This window comes from Rattus norvegicus, chromosome 1, assembly GCF_021556685.1.
Source record: "Rattus norvegicus strain SHRSP/BbbUtx chromosome 1, alternate assembly SHRSP_T2T, whole genome shotgun sequence".
NCBI classification, from domain to species: Eukaryota; Metazoa; Chordata; class Mammalia; order Rodentia; family Muridae; genus Rattus; species Rattus norvegicus.
The window spans coordinates 203,245,876-203,263,930 of NC_141534.1; the positions used below are offsets into that span (position 1 = coordinate 203,245,876).

Consider the following 18,055-nt stretch of genomic DNA (forward strand, 5'->3'; position numbering starts at 1 on the left):
TGATCATAGAGTCTGGATGTAGGACTGTGATTTAGACACCCCCCCACAGCACACTTGCACACAGAGGGTGCCTCAAACTATGCTCACAGAGGTTAGATGTAGGAGTAGGACTGTGACTTAGAAACCCCCCACAACACATTCATACACACACACTCAATGTTATGTCTAAGAGGACACAGCTTTCAGCTCTAACAAATTTACGATTGCGGAGATAGTAAAATTCTGACTCAGACAGCTTTTCCAGACTACCTCCTACCTCCCACAGTACCTTGTAAACACTGGCTGATCGGGGAGCCCAGTCCTTTTGATATGGTGTAAACTATTGATTTCTCTGAATTTATCATCCTATGTGTCATATTCTTATTGTCAGTGAGCAGAATATCTCATTTGTTTTTACATTTTTTCTTTTCATTTCTTTACTTTTCTTTTTATTCCCCAGTGTCTTGCTAAGTAGACTGGGCTTAGCTGGAATTCCTGATCTTTCTGCCTCAGTTTCCCAAAGTCATATACCAACACATCCAGGAAGCATAATGTTTTATATTCTTTCTTTTGCAAATGTGAATGAACCTTGTAACCTACCTCATCACAAGACAAAGTAGTGGTTTTGTTTGGATGCTTGTTGGCTTGAGGCAAGACCGCCTGTATTAATTGCTTTTCTGTTGCTGAGATAAAATGTCGTGATCAAGGCAACTTACAAAAAAGGAGTCTATTTGGTCTCACAATTCCAGGACAGTCTACAATGTCAAGGAGGCATGGTGGCAACTGGCAGGGCAGACTCCAGAAGCAGGAAACAGAGAGAGAAAATGGGAAGTAAGAGGACTCTATGAACTCTCAAAGCCCACCCCAGTGACATACTTCCTCTAGCAAGGCTCCGCCTCCTACAGGTAACGTAACATCCCCAAACAGTGCCACCAACTGTTTTCAGTATTCAAATACCTGAGCCCATGGGGAACATTTTTCATTCAAACCACCATGTTCTCTTTAGGAAGCCCCACTTGGTCTGGGACTCCCGACATTCCAGAATGACTTTAAAGCTGTGACAATCTTCTGATTCCTGATAGGTGTGATCACGGGCACGGGCCAGCACTCGCATCTGTTTCCTCTTTTTTTTTTTTTTCTTTTTCTTTTTTTTTTTTTTTTATTAACTTGAGTATTTCTTATATACATTTCAAGTGTTACTCCCTTTCCCGGTTTCCGGGCAAACATCCCCCTCCCCCTCCCCTTCCTTATGGGTGTTCCCCTCCCAACCCTCCCCCCATTGCCGCCCTCCCCCCATAGTCTAGTTCACTGGGGGTTCAGTCTTAGCAGGACCCAGGGCTTCCCCTTCCACTGGTGCTCTTACTAGGATATTCATTGCTACCTATGGGGTCAGAGTCCAGGGTCAGTCCATGTATAGTATTTAGGTAGTGGCTTAGTCCCTGGACTGTTTCCTCTTTATTCCATGGCCACATTATAAAAAAAAAAATCCAGTAGAAAACTCAGGCCTTCAAAGATTAGATTCAGAGTTTAACATTTTTTTATGTTTATAATCATATTTTTAAAATATATTCCAAGTTTTTCAGATGAACAAGACTGAGTCATTTCAATTGTTTTATATTTGTGTTTTTATTCTGTATATTGTATGAGGAAGTATGACTGTGTCTATGGTCATTCACATACCACAATGTATGCATAGAGGTCAGAGGACGACTTGCAGGAGTGAGTTCTTTCTTTCCACTGTGTAGGTGATGAGGAATGGACAGCTTCATCGGACTTGGTGACAAGCACTTTTACCCACTAAGAAGTTGATTCCCAAACCTAAACTTTATAATAATTTAGTAGCAGGCCCACAAGGTAGCCCAGTGGGTAAATGTGTTTGCCACCAAGTCTGATGACATGAGTTTGATCCCCCAGGTAGCACGTGGTAGGAGGAGAGAATCCACACTTGAAGCTTGTCATCTGATCTCCATAAACAAAGAGACACACAGACACACATGTCACGACATATACACATGCACCCAAACAAAGAAAATAAAGTACAGTAAACTTTTAATAATTTAGTAGGTAAGAGTAACCTTGAATTAGTAAATCTTCAAGGTAGAGCATGATAGAAATCCATCCTTTCAAAACACAAGCACGATGTTGTCATTAGATGTTGTTTCATTTTTACAGAGGTAGAGATGGAACCCAGGACCTGTTACATGCTAGGCTTTTTAGTACTCTACAATGGAGGGATGACCCCCAACCCTAAGCAACTGTTTCAACTGGAGTCAAGTAAGAGCTTATTAAATGTCTGTCTCATCTACCCAGTAGTAAACATAAATACCACAAGGTTGAGGACCCAGCACGCTTCCACTGACATCATGGGAACCCAGCTCACATCTCTAAGTCTGAGTGTTGAAGGCCACTTATCTTTGAGGTTCATAAGATCCACCACTTGTCACAGAGTTACTGCTTTAAGACTCCATCAACACATGAAAGGGGTCATTTTTCAGACCTGTCAGTTTTCACCATAGCAACCTACAGGATAGTCAAGGCTGAAGGGTTCTCTATTAGATTTTTTAAAGGAAATGTCATACTGGAAAAAACACGTAGAATAAATTTTGGTGCCTTTGTTATTTTGCTGACTTCCAATTTACTGGAAGAGACCATATTTTACCTCTAGCCTGTTTGTGTGGGGCTTCCCGAGTCCCAAGTTCTATAAGCATCTAGCCCTCATTAAAGGAGCTAAGCCTGGGAGCCAGGACAGCCACCAGGGGACCAGAACAAGAGATCATCTCATCCTTTATCCTTCTGCATCTAACTTCTGACTGGAAAAAGAGGTTCAGAGTGCTTCTCTACCTAAAAGTCTTCATACTTACCATGAAGCAAAATGCCTAATCAATCCAGAGGACAAGGTCATAGGGGCCACAATTCATTATCTAGTCACAGGAAAGGCAAAAAAATCCCCACAGGCCTTTATAGTATGAATAGCAAGGTCAAATGAGAAGGGCCTGCAGGCCATAGACCACTTTCTTTCAGAGTACTCTAGACCACAGCCTTTCCCACTCATTTTCCTGATCTTGGGAGAAAACGCTTCTCAGGGAGAAAGGTCCATGGAGAAAGGTACAAGCACCATCTATAGGAAGCACACAGTGTCATGGTTCCAGAGTTATGGCACCTGACAGTTGCTCTGCCACGCCGTGTCCAGAGGAGCTAGCCAGCTTGGCAGAGACAGTGCGAATGTGCTTTGAGACAGATCTCAGAATAAAATGCCATCCCTCGGAGCGTACTCCACTGGCTTCCTCTGCTCCTGCTTCTGATGGTATCGGGCCTTCTGATAGAAAATGATGATGACCACGGTGACAATATTCAGTAGGATGACAAGCAGGATGAGCCAAAATGAGTATCCATAAGTGTGGGTTGTTTTCTTGTTAATGGCATCTGGATAAAGTGTCTGGGACAGCTTTTCGGAGAGATGGTTGGAGTCGACATTCCCCACAAACAGAACCATGGTCAGAAACACAAAGGATGCTGCAAAGAAGATTGAGCTTCATAAATGACACAATGAAGCAATAGCAGCATTCGTGTCTATGCATGTGTGCATGCATGTGAATGCATTTCTGATGTATGTATCTGAATGTGCACACATGTGGGCATACGTGGAGGCCAAAGGCCAAAGGACATTGTCTCCCTCCAGTGCTACCACCTTTTTCTTTTTTTTCTTTTTCTTTCTTTTTTTTTCTTGTCTCCTACTGAAACTGAAGCTGCAATTCCCTGTTTGAGCAGCAAGCCTTTGTGAGCCCCTGTCTCCACCTCACTGCCCACCCAAGACATGGTTACAGATGTGTGCCCCATTCCTGCCTTTTTTCTTGGGTGCTTGGGATCTGAACTCTGGTTCTTATTTCTTTGCAACAGTGACTTTACTCATTGAGCCATCTGCCTATCATTGTGATTTATGTTTTAAAATTATTTATTTATATCTTTATGAGCATGTGTCTGTATCAATGCATACATACATGTAGGTACTCACCCACAGGGGCCAGAATAGGACATCAGATCTCTTGGAACAGGTATTGTAGGTGTTTATGACCACCCACAGAGTGGAGGATGGGGGATTTGAAATCAAGTCCTTATGATTGAGCAGCAGTCATCCTTAACTGCTGAGTCATCTCTCTAGCTGCATTTTCCCACCCCCACTCCAGTGTACTTTTAATATTATTTTCTTTAAGGGGTACATAATCCAAAGGCATTTATTGAGTAGCTACATGGGATTCTATAGTGTTTCAAGACGAAGGAAAATGTAAAAATAAGATATAAGATATAAACTAGAGTCTAGGCATGAAATACTAAATATTATTCTGAGCAGTATCTAACCTCTAGGCTCAGATCCTGTCATTGGACAACTGGTCTACCTTGCAGCTTGTGCTCTAAGGTCACATATGCAGCAGATGTGAACAAGTGGACAGGGCACAGAGAGTGGATATGGTGAATGTGCAAGGAGATATGAATGGACAAACAAGACTTGGACAAGCATCTCAGACTAAAGAAGCCGCCTCCACAAGAGCAGGTGAGGGCAGTGGGTCAGACGCACCGCCAGCTGTGAGGAGTGAGTCCTGCCAAGAGCAAGGGAAGCACAGGTTTTCAAGTGCTGGAGCTGGACTCAGGGAAGTTCTGGACAGCTGCTGCAGGTGTTCGCTCTGCACGACTAAGCCAAGTGTGGCCTTGAACCAGGTAGCATCCACAGCAAAGCAGATTTATAGTTGCTTAGGTGGGGTGAGAAGCAGGTTGGAACCAGGAGACATGAAATCTCTCTCTGAACTGGTGAGAATATTTCTAAAATGATGGTTAGTGATGTCTACAGTGGCTAAGAACATGCCAAAACCCAGTGAAGTGTGTGCTTTAAGTGAGTAATATATGTGGTAGGTGATTCATATATCAGTGATGCTGGAAAAATAATTTTTTTCAGGAAACATAAGGATGAGGATGATTGCTCATGCCCAGGTGGGGTCTGATAAATCAGGGGATCCCCAAGATGAAGTCCTTCTGAGATCCTTAATATGCTGACACACACAGAATGTGCACAATTCAATGACCTCTCAGGCATCAAACTGTGTCCTAACCCAATGACAAGGAAGCTCCACAAATGATCCTCTAAGGGAAGCTAATTAGGGGTGGGGGTTGCGTGAAGAGAATGTTTGAACAGTCCTTGATGGCACACCTCACCCACAAAATAATGGCTGTATTTCTTAATCATTTGCATGAGCAAAAGTCTCATCCCTCTGATGCACCCTCTCACACCTTCATTATCCTTCATTTTCCTCTTGTGAAGTTTCTCATAAAGGCTTAATTAATCATAAAGGGGTGGAACATACACAAGGTTAATGCCTTTATCCTAAAGTGGGTTGTCTGGAGCTTTGATTTGCACAGGGAAGGGCTGACACACATTCACCTTGCCTATCTGGGCACTTTAAAGGCAGATGTCTGGAGCCATGGGCATCATACTGCTTCTGGTTAACTGAATATCCTTCCTTTCTTACTTCCATTCTCCCTCCCTCCCACCCTCCCTTCCTCCTTCCCTCCCTCCCTTCCTTTCTTTCTTCCATCTGTCGTCCCTCCTCTTCTTCCTCCCTCAGTTCCTGCCTCCTTCCTTCCTGCAATACTGGAAATTATATAGAACCTCTTCATTATTTATATTGAAAATAGGGTTTTGAGCTCCCCCTGCAGCCAAGTAATCTTGAACTTGGAGAATCTTCCTGTCTCAGCCTTCTAATACTTGGAAGTGCAGGCTGCATCTCTAGGCCTGGCTAGCTGCAGTTTCTCCAGAGTTGTAGATAAAAAAGAGTCTGGAGAGGGAAGAAGTTCTTAAAGGCTTAGGGACATGGGCTTCTGGCCAGCGGCCCTTCTCTGCTGGGCCATGGTGCTCATTCTCCCTGTGTTCTACAGAATTAAAGAACAAAATGTCAGAGGAGACAGTTTGTGTAGATCTGTCTGGATACAAACTCCTCTCTACCTTAAAATTCCTGAGGCCAACTCCAGCCATACTGGGCCAGTGTGCACTGAGATGTAAGGGGCATAAGCCTCAGGCAATTTTATGTTGTTTCTCTCCAACAGAAAAGAACCAGGTAATCTATTTCCTGTTCTGCCCACTGGGCTAGTACACAACCTGCTAGTCCAGGAGAACGCAAGCCTAGCACCTCAGGGGACTGTAGCATTCTCATTGGCCCCAGGGCCTTAAAGTTGGCCTGGTATCAGCACTCCCCTCAGTGTGGCCCAAAAAGGCCAGGAAACTACATTGTCAATGCTGCACAGAGACCTTTCTGCAAGATCAGCCTCTTGCAAACCAAGTTTTCACTGAATTCTGTAACCCTCTAGATAAGGGGAGAAAATCAAGGCTTTCTAAGGGCATATGAGCACAGAAATCAGCTTACTAAGCATCAGGACAGGCTACACCCAACTCCTGTGGTTGCCTAAAGGCCTCCTCCAGATCCAAGTCAGAATGCATAACTTCCCCTTATCCACCCATTACAAGTGGTTTTCCCTGTCCATAGCCATAGCCTCTCCCCCTGTGTTAGAATATACCCCTTAGGCAGAAGGTAAGTATGGGGAATTTTCTTCCCACAACATAGCCCTTTGTGGCTAGACATAGGCAGGGCTGAGGGGAGACTGTTCAGATTCCTTTTCCTGTTTTCACCCCCAGTCATAGGCCTCTGACATCTGTACAGTCTTCCTCTGCAGAGGAAGAGCGATAAGGCTTCAGCCTCGGGGACCAGCTGGAAGCCCCATGGGTTGCAGACAGGGCAGTACCAGCCCAACCTGGTCTCCTGTCATCTCCCCTTCTAAGTGAACCCACTCCTCCTCCCCTATGTGCCTTAAATTCAGGAGAATAGCTGACCCCAGGCCTAGCTCCAGCATGGACAAGTCTCCTTAGCCAACTTAATGGGTCAATTTATCTATCTTGCCTTCAGAGATTGATCAGGTCATGTCAGTGGGTGAGTCCATGAGAATAGGGCTCAGGACACTCTCCTGACTCCTGGAAAATGACATGCTTTCCTCTAAAGCTGCTGCTGCTGCAGGAATCCAGGGTGTGTACGGATATCTGACCTTTAAGAGGATTGGATCAACTGTGTGGCCACAGAACACACGCTGGGAAATCACTGTATGCAAGGATGAAGGGAAGCAGACTTCCTATGACATGATCTCCAAATTCAGCCATGCCTAAGGCCTCTGCATCTGTTAGCTCCAAGTCCCATGCATGAAACTAAGGTGAATTCACTGTTTATCCTGGCAGTGAGCAAGGCCTGGTGGCAGATTGGAGGGCCCTTGACACTGGGGACCTATATCTGGATTTGTATCCAAGCGTCTTAATCTTTAAGTGTCAGTCCCACTGAGCGAATGTAGGAGCGAATCTTGTACATGGACAAAAACCATGGAGAAGCTTTTGCCTAAGTCAGAACAAAATCTACTCCCCCATCTGGACACCATCCCACCACACAAAATAACAAAACCACCTAGCAACTATCACAGCACTCCAGCTCACTAGAGGAGTGTTGGCCCCCAGATGGCATCCTTTCCTGGCTCTGTGACTTGGCCGCCTAGGTATGGCAACTCTGGTGTCCACGTTGCTCCTTATAAAGGCAAGACAGTGAACAAATGTATGTGCATGTGTGTTCACGAGCATGCATCAGTGTGCATGTGTGTGCACCTATGTGTTGTGTGTACATCTGTGTGCATGAGTGTTCATGAGCATGCATCAATGTAAATGTGTGTACAGCTAGGTGTGCATGTGTTCATGTGTATGCATATGTATGTGTGTGCACATATGTGCACATGAGTCTTCTCAAGAAACTTACCACTGAGTCCATTCCAGGTGTAGACTCCCATAGGTCCCAGGAACGTCTGGTAAGGGTTGCTGATGCTGTTGTAGAAGGTGAACATTGAGCTCAGCAAGGAAGCTGCCAGACTCAGGATCAGGAGTATGATGACCACCACATGCAGGGACTTCTGGGAAGAATTGCTCAATATCCCTAAAACTAAAGCAACATTTGGTGAGTGCCCAGTGCAGAATGCAAATCAAAGTACATCAGAGCTAGAGAAGGCATGCAGTAAACCATTCTTCCCGGAAGCGCAAGCCTGCATGGTCTCTGAGGATGGCTCAGTCAGTCATGTGTTTGATGTAGAAGCCCTGGATCTACGGTCAATCCCCAGAAGCCACTCGAAAAAGGCAGGTGGGATGACGAATACTTGCAATCTCAGTGTTGGGGAGACCACAGAGACAGGTAGATCCTGGGGTTCACTGAACAGCCAGTCTAGTTGAATTGGCGAGCTCCAAGTTCAACTAGAAACCCTGTCTCAACAACCAAGATGAGCATCACCTGAAGAATGACATCTGAAGTTGACCTTTTACCTCCACATGCACACATATACGCATGTGTGTGCACCTATATACACATATTGCCTGCATCTGTACATATAGGAACACACACAAACACATGAGAATGAGACAGAATTCCTCATGGCAGGCCAGTCAGTGGCTCCCCTTGAGGGTGTAGCCACAGTACTGATAGTGGATGTTTATCTTAGCTTTCAAGTTCTAAATACCCACAACATCCTCACCAGTGACCTCTGCCCTCAGAGCCTTGCTAATAGAATAATGGCAGTTCCACCCCCATAGCTTCCCTCTGGGTCTGAGAATTAATTACTCCTGGCAGAAACCCTTAAGGTGGGTCACTGACTCCTGGGCAGTGAGGATTCCATAAACCCTATGGCTTCGAAGAATTTAGAGAGCCAGGATGAGCTGACGGAGAAAAGAAAGCAGGAGAATAGGCTACTGAAAGTGACCACAAAGGTGCTAGCCCACAGCAAGCAGTGTAGATAGAAAAAAAAATGTTCCTTGATATAGCAAATTGGGGTGCCTTCCCTGGGTCCAAACTCTAACTCCCTGGGCTCCAACACTGGAGGCAGCTGGGAACACAACCCTCCGGTCAGCCATCAGACTTCCTTCCAAGCTGAGAGCATTTTACAAAATAGCATTTGCATATCTTATATGCAAGGAAGCTCTGAGTTGGATCTGCACTGAGGGAAAACACAGTGGAGGTGCCCTGTGCTGGAGCCATCAGATCCTCTGAGCTTCTGAGCTCTAGCAGCCATTTTCTAGTGCGCCTAACTCCTCCCCCTCCTGCTCTACTCACACATGAAAGGCCAGACACAGGTGTGCTCTTCCTAAGTACAATGAGGCTTTCCAATGGTTATCAGTGTGTGTGTAGAGATAGTCTATGAAGTCCCCTGGAAAAGGCAATCGACGTTGGAAGCTGCAAGCCATAACAGCCACAAAGGAGTGAGTAAGAACTGACCAAAGGTTTTCTTCCTCTTCCTGTTTTTACGTGGAGACATTCACAGCCTTAGCTCAGCACAGCTTTAAAACAACAGAACTAGCCAGGTAGACCTGGATTCTTAATGTCCAGGGCTGTGTGTGCTGGGAGCGCCCATGGGACAGTAGAAATGTTATCACATCTGCTGAACCATGTCCTACCATGTGCCACCAGCACTCTCTCTTTACAAGGCATCCCTCTCCTTCCCTTCTCCATGCATGGAGCCCTGCTCTGAGGGCCCAGGACTTCACCCCCACTCTGATGCTCACTGTAGGACTATACACTGAGCACCCGTGACTTCTGTCTGATCATTCAAGGAAAACAAGACTGACTCCCCATGGGGCTGAGAGACTTGTGTAAGGAGAGGCTGCGGTGTTGGAGAGAGGGCTCAGCAGTTAAGAGCTCTGGTTGCTCTTGCACTGAACATGAGTTTGATTTCTACTCTCATCTATGTATACCTCCAGTTCCAGAGGAGTCAACACCTTCTTCTGACTTCCATAAGCACATGGTACGTATACATATTTGCAGGCAAAACATAAAATGAAATAAATATATTTTTTAAAGGCATTATCTTCACTGAGGTGACTCCATTCCTTGCCTTTGAACTGTGATTCTATGATCTTACATAGGACCCCAGGATCTCACATCTACCTTATGTAAGAATATGTGTGTACTCATTCCAGTTTGGGTGACTAAAACAAAATAATGTTTTTAATCTTAAAATGTTTCCAGCAACCATTTTATTAATAAAATCATTTTTATAAATATCAGAAAATGAAGCAAATGAATCTAGTAGTACCATTAAAAAAAGAAAAGGCTTGGGGCCAGCCAGTGTCACATTGGGTAAAGCTGTTTGCTGCCAAGGGAGTTAACTGAAGTTCAATCCCTAGGACCTGCATGGAAAAGAAAAGGACTGAACCCCATGAGTGTTTCCTCTGACCTCTGTGTGTGCATGTACCCACACATCCACATCCACATCCACTTACGCTTATGAATATGCATATGCATATACATATACATACACGTACATACACTTACACATACACATATACATACATACACTTAAACATACACATACACATATACATACACATACACTTACACATACGCTTACACATACATACACTTACACATACACATATACATACACATACACATACACATACACTTACACATACACTTACACATACACATACATACACTTACACATGCACATACTCTTACACATACACTTACACATACACATACATACACTTACACAGACACATACACTCACACATACACATACACATATATATACTTACACATACACTTATACAATGTTTACACATACACTTACATATGCACATACACATACACTTACACATATACATACAATGTAAGTAAATAAAAATGTTTGTTTTTAAGCCAGGTTTTTCTTCACTGGGGAAGAGAAGGCAGAAAGACTAGAAGAGTCAGAAGTTGGGAAGATTGGGGCTAACAATATGTGGTGGACAAAATGCCTTCAGGTTTTTTTTTTAAGATTTACTTACTTTATTTATATGAGCACACGGTAGCTGCTTTCAGACAGACCAGAAGAGAGCATCGGATCCCATTACAGATGGTTGGGAGCCATCATGTGGGTGCTGGGAATTGAACTCAGGACCTCCCTCAAGGGAGAGGCCTGAAGGCAGCAGCAACACAGGGCACTGGCTCAAAGGGTAAAGGGTAGAGGGGCAGGGGACAGGAGCGTAGTTGCAGCACGTGATATGCATCCCCTCCAAACCCCGGGGAAAGAGAAACAAGTTCAGCACCAAGTGGACCATGACCTGCCACCCTGAGTGTACATTTCATTCCTCAGACGCACAGGGCAAAGCTCAGCTTCCATAAGCAATGCCTCCTTGTTGTTATGGTGACTGAACTCTTCCGCGATTTCTGTCAGTGATCCCTTGGGTGGACTGATCCAAGCTTACATCGTCTGCCCTGTACCCTAAATGAGGTTCTCAAAGATCTGGGCTGGGGTTTCACTTGACCCTGACTTAACCAACTGGAGTCTCCTGCCTCCTTTTCCATGCTCTGTGGAAATGCCATGTCTGGGAGGTTTTGCTTGTACTAACTCAGCATATGCTGATTTTGAAACTGGAGGCAGATGATGTCAGAAGAAGAATAGGGAAAAGCAACAGAGCTAGGGAGACACACCCAGTCAGAGTCCAGGCTAGTTCTTGTGGCCGTGTCAGCCATCCATCCTGTCAAGGTGGATCCACTTCCTCTTCCCTAGCAGCCAGGGCAAGAGGAAACTTCTTCGATCTCAAGGGAAATAGGTTGGGAACAAAAGAACTCTCTCTCTCCTTGGCAGAGTTCTGTAATCAAGGAAATCATTTAAATATTTAAGTCAAAAACAGAAACTTGAGTGTGAGGAACCTGCTGTGTGTCCCAAACACCTGGAATTCTCCAGTCTCTCTGCCTCCCACACCGACTTACATGTGTAAGTGGAGGTTCATTTGCAAGTGGAATATTCCATTAAGAAAGTGACCATGAAGGGCTCAGTGTATGAAATGCTTGCCCTGAAGGCATCAGGGCCTGAGTTCAGTTTCCCCCAGAACCCATGGTTTAAAAAGAAGCCAGTAATCCCAGCCCTGGGGAACAGGGACAAATGCATGCCTGGAGTTTGCTAGCCAGCCAGCCTGGCAGAATCAGTGAGCCCAGATTCTATTAGAGAGCTTGTCTCAAAAAGCAAGGTGGAGGGAGTCAGAGAGGACCACCCAGCAGTTAAGTATGTTTGCTGTTGTAATGGACTCATCTTCAGCTTCTGGCACCTATGTGGAGGCTCCCATTTCAGGGGAGCCAATACTTTTCCAGCATCCTTGTGTGTCTGCCTTCACATGGCGCACATAAACTTGTACAAGCACACATACGCACACATGAAATCAAGAAAAAAGAGGTGAGACAAAATTGGGGAACACGCGATATTGACCTCTGGCTCCCGTGTATATGTGCACACTCATGCACAAGCACTTGCACACACACGTGACATTCACATACACAAAAAGAAAAAGAAAATGTCAATCAAGTTCAGCTTTGCCTCGACCTTCAATAAGATTTAGCAGACAGAATTTTCCAAAGAGAGTTAATTTTGGGGCTGCTGACTCATAGTTTTCTACATACTTGGAGGGGGGGTCATTTGCCTTAATTTTAACCGCTGAGCTATAAAAATTATTTCTGAATTCCCTGCCACCTAGATATGACAGCTATGTCTTTTCAGCTCTTGCCTCGGAACTCAGACAATGATAGCTGAAGGTTTGATGAGAGTTAGCTGGAGCGTAATAACAATAACCCTCACAGCATCTGACAGCTGCTCCCTCCCCATAAAATTAGCAGATACGTGCTGTTCTCTTTCTTTCTTTCTTTCATGGGACAAGCTTTTGCATCAGGAGTCCCCTCACAAATGGAGCTAATTGCCCTGATTCTGGCCGCCCCAGAAAGAGGCACAGAGATGAGCACTGAGCCAGCAGAGCCTTAGTCAGGCATCCAGACACCCAACTCCCTCTGGGTAAGATCCAGCCATCCAGATCCTGCCATCCAACTGCCCTCCACCTCTAGGTCTTGTTTTCTGTAAGTCCATAGACATTGAGTGTGACGGATGATGCTGTCAACTTACAGGATCTAGAATCACCAGGGTAATAAACTTTTTTGCATGACTGTTAGGGAGTTTCTAGATTGGGTTAAGGTGGGAGGATCTCCCTCCCTCCTCCACCCCTCCTGCTTGCAGATGCGATGTGACCAGCAGGACAAACCTTTCCTTCCTTCCTTAAATTGCCTTTGACAGAAGTAACTAAAACTGGTTCTGTGGATGGGAACAGATTCCACTCCCACCTCAGACATCTGACCACCAGAGACCTGACCCAGTTCAATGCTCCCATTATAGGACATCACAATACTGACAGATCTTAGAGCATGGCCTGGGCCCTCCCAGGAAGTCACAGCTAGCACCTCAGCCTCTTGGACAGCTGCCAAGATTGTCTTGGGGGAAAAATGGTTAACCCTCTGGTTTGGTTGTCTCCATCCCCACCAACTCCTCCTTCCAAAGTGTTCACATCTCTGAGAAGTAGCCCTTCTCCATGAAACACATCCTGATACATGAGATGAAGTCAAAGTGGAAGGTAGGGAGTCTTCATACATTCTCAAGGCATCAGCTCCATTTGATTTTTACCTTGCCACTCATTCCTGTGCTGTATTTCCGCCCTCATTTCCGTTCTGTTTAACAGTACAATGTTGAGGTCACAGAAAAGAAATAGAAACCAGTGGAGAGTCAGGGTGAGGAGAAAGCAGATCAGATGACAACCCACTGGTGACAGTCTTTGGCCTAAGTGCAGCACTCTGAGACCACTGAGCCTGACACTTGCCCCCAGCCTGCCTTGGCTCATTTGTAAGTTTGTATCCTGAGCTGTCTGCAATAAATCAATTCCAAGCAGCCTATCACCAAGGGGCTTGAAAGCAATGCCCAAAGCATGTGTCAACCTTGTATCGGGCCAAGGGAAGGCTCCTGACCTGAGTTAGAATTACAATCGGTTTGTCCTAAAATACCTATATATTGATCGCCTTTTTCATGGTTTCAGCAGAGTGCTCAACAACATTGACCTCCTGGGAAGAAGGGCGATCGGCTCACCTTCTCTGAGTTATGCAATCTAAGGCCTCAGCCCTGGAGACGTTGCCACCCACAGGAAGGGTGGATCTTCCCACCTTCATTAATCCAATATAGAAACTCCCTCTCAGACATGCCCAGAGGCTTGTCTCCTAGGTAACTCTAGTTTCTATCAGGTTGATAATCAATGTTAACTGTCACACCTGAATTACAGATCGACTAAAATGCTCTCCACAAGCTCAAATTTTCAAGGCCCAGCCTGAGACACTGTTTTAAGGGCTATAGGAATTTCCCGAGACACCAACTGGCTACTAGAAATGGATTACTAGGCGTGGGCCTTTGAAGGTTATGCCCACCCTTGGCTCCAGCTTGTGCCCTCTGCTCTCTGGACCACACAATGTGAGGAAACTGTCTCACTCAAGGCTCTGCCATGCCTTTCCCACCACAATGGGCTGAAATCCCTCTGAAACCATGAACTAAAAAGAAACCTTCCCTCCTGTAAATTATTTCTCTCTGGCGTTTTGTCATAGCTACATGGAAAATAATGTATCTAGTAAGGTTTTTGTTGTTGTTGTTGCTGTTGATGATGATGATGTTGTTGTTTGTTTTGTTTTAAACAAGAAGAATGGGACCCGAATCGGAAATTCTTTTCATTGATATGAAAGGTCAAGTGTACAGATTCTTCGCAGCACCCAGGAGATTGCATCTCCAGGCCAGAGTCTGTGTCGTGGTAACGTGGCTGTTTGAAGTGTTAGTTGTCTATTAACCAAGGGACCAAGATCAAAGAGACCTAGTGTCATAGAAAGAGAAACAGCATTCATTGAAATGCCAAAATGATTCTCTAAAGATACTCTGTTGGGTCAGGGTGTAGGCCGATTACTACTGGAGATGACATTCTGAGGGATCCCACATCCAAATGACACATTGTCCCATTCCTGCCTGCCTGTTATAAAGCACCCAAGAGCCAAACTTGGAGGAACAAGGAGGCGAACCCTTGCAAGTGTGAGCACAGGTCTTCCTAGGGGTCCGCAGAGCTGCGTTCCCCAGCCTACCTCCAGCTGTTGTGGAGACTTGTATGGGTTCAGGGCAGTACCCTTCAGGGGAGGAGGAGCTTCCCCTTGTTCTAGACAGGAAGCATGTCACTACAGTAACTGTGTGCAAACCCTATCAGTATCTAAGTCTAAGACCTTCACCATACAGCAGATATTTTGAGCTGAAGTCATACAGCTGGCATTTTAGAAGTAGTAAAGACCATCATAGTGGACAAACCACGACCAATCTAGCCAGTCTAAGTTCATTGTCAACCAGGTTCCACAACAGAAGTTTTCCTGACAGGGGCTGACTGGACATTGTCTCCATTCATTGACCTCTTGTTGTCTCAATGGGTTTGACCCTTTAAATCAAAGCCGATTGCCCGGTCTGCTCTCTCACCAAAAATCCTGTAGTCTAAATAAGCACAAGAGATCAGACCCCCGTGCAGAGCCTGATAATATAAGTTACTGCCTGAGGATTTCACTGTGTCCTGGCCTCAGCCACAGAGCTAACACACCTGACTTCTCAAGGGAAGCATCAGTCTCTAAGTGCTGAACAGGACATTGCATATTTCATTTTATACAGGTTTAATTTTGCTACCAAATGATTGGCTAATGATATTCACAGCAACCCTGGCTTCCTGGCAGAAGAGCATTGTGTCTTATTATAAATACTGGATTCTGTTGACAGGGTAAGCAGCAGGAGTTCCTTAGCATTGCCTACATATTCTAGGCATGACTTCTTGTCTGGGAGAAGTGTTTACATGTTCAGTGTTTACCACAGTCACAGGTATGGAAAAATCCCATAGTCTCTGGGTGGCCTTAGATGCCATCCAGCAATTGTGTAGCATCTTCCTCCACTGAACGGTTGTTGACCCTCCATAGCAATGGGAGGTTGGACAATGGGGGTGGGGTGGGTTATAGTATGGCTTTCCAGTAGCAACGGGTAAAAACAGAGTCAGGCACAGGCAGCACAAGCATTCTGCCTGTTTCTACACTGAGGGGAAGGACCTGGCTGGCACTGATTCTAAGCTTTGCTCCCCTTGACTGTAGCTGTCCCTCCTTTCCGGACACCAGAATGTCACTCCCAGTCATGTAGGCCTGACCTTCCCTGACCTTCTCTGGGCCTCCTTAACTAGAGACTCAGGGTTTCTGTTGAGGTCATCAATTTCTAGATGGAATCAACTGATCCCAAGTCAACACTGGAGATTTCTGTCCCAAATTTAAAGCGCTTAAAAGTGCCAGAGGATTCACAAGCAATCGTAATTTTTGGTATTTTTGGTTTCGAAAATGATATTACTGAGAGCTGAAGAGCACTTTGAAATCCGAGCTCCTGCTTGTTCTAAAGCAGGTCTCTTCGCCCTCCTAAAAGGTTGTGGCTAGCACGAGGGGAGAGGGAAACAGCTGAAACCTCAAGGAAGATGTGCTGTCCCTACCACTCAAAGATATGGTGAGAGCTTAGAGACACGTTGCCCTGGGTTTATAGAAACCATTTTACTAGCACAATCATAAACCTGCTAGAACTCCATCCCGGAGTACAAGCACCAAACATTACACAGATGTAAGGCAGTAGATGGTGCACAGTTAGAAATGTAATTGTTCCAAACAGCTGTATAGACCCACACTGTGCAAAGTAAAGTCCACTTACAAGCTTCGTAATGGGTAATTGTGGTTATTACCATTCAAAAACCCTAATGCTACGTCTGAAAATCCAACACTCAACTATTCTCTATAGTTTATTTTGTATCTATTGAGAGCAAGACATTATTCTATCAGAAATGAGTAGCAAACAGGAAATCCTATAAGTAATAGGATTTCTAGGAATTAGATTCCATTTCCTACAATGAGACACTTCAAACACAAAAGTGTAAATTCAAGAAGCTGAGAAAATTATTGGATGTTGATATTGTTTCCTTTACATTTTCCCTGTGCGGTTCTTCACGAACTTCTGGAAGGAGCTGAATGCCCCACGTCAAAACCCATGGTCAGTGTCATTTAAAATGCTGCTCCTGCTGACTATTAAACACCATAAGACCACCATGTACTCTAAATTAATTACCCACTCATCAGTAAACCAAATAGATACCATTCAAGCCCAGCGTCCGATAGAATGCTTTAGACTCCAAAGATAACAAGATAATTGGAGCCATGAGTTCAAACAGATGATAAATATCTTCAAAATTATGAGTTAGTCCAATGATAGTCTAACTCGCGACTTCAGAGGATTAATTTTGAATTGCTATTTGGCCCAAATATAGAATGGTGTGTCTTACCCATCCCTGCTATTCCCATTCAAACTGGGTGGTCATTTACCTTCAAAGTTTTTGTCCAGCTCTTGAAGGCCTTCGTTCAAATCTTGACTACTCGTACCACGAAAAAGCCCATAGGTGATAGCAATGGTACCATTGGAGATAGTGTCTGTGAAGAAAATCTTGCTGGTGATCCATGCCTGTGTCCCCAGAATAGAACAGATGACAACAACTGAGCCCAGGCTTGTGAGAAAGCCAGACAGGAACATCAACGTTTTCTGTGTGGTTGGCATTTTCTCAGGAAGAAAGCTCCCCAGGATAAGACAACAGCAATCTTAGAATATTTGGGGGCCTTATCATTTGGGATCCAGTGTTTAGAAAGGAAGTCTAGCACTTAGTTGCGAATGTAAGACGTGCGTCTTTCTGGGAAGTTTTATTCTACTGAACATTGAACTGTGAACAAGACCATAAAGACTTTCAGAAGCTGAACTTTGGTCTAGCAGGAACGGTTGTTATGGCTGCAGCCAACCAGCATGAAGAAGGGCTAGGCGCTCCTTTCAGGGCTTCCTCGTTCACATGACTGGTTTATAACCTTTATCATGATGTGGAAGCCAGGTAAACCTACAGTGTCAGGACATAACTTGAATTCTCAAATGATGAGAAGAGACTTAGACCACAAAGGGTTAGCACAAGTCTCCAGAGCCTTCAGGATTTGTCCTTTACTAGGATTCTCAAAGCAAACCTCAAGGCTTTGTCAAGGTCCTGTGAACTGGAAAGAGAAAGAAAGGTTCACCCTTCCTTCTGGGTTATACCTCCTGATTCTTA

General features: G+C 44.8%; 1 protein-coding gene across 1 annotated transcript; it reads right to left on the reverse strand.

Moving 5' to 3' along the window:
* Positions 1-2,011: 2,011 nt before the first annotated feature.
* Clrn3 (clarin 3) lies at positions 2,012-17,648 on the reverse strand. Its single transcript, NM_001014026.1, is given in 3 exon segments — positions 2,012-3,492; positions 7,812-7,991; positions 17,295-17,648. Coding segments are annotated over 3 exon segments (681 nt in total). The 5' UTR covers positions 17,524-17,648; the 3' UTR covers positions 2,012-3,220.
* Between the last annotated feature and the right edge of the window lie 407 nt (positions 17,649-18,055).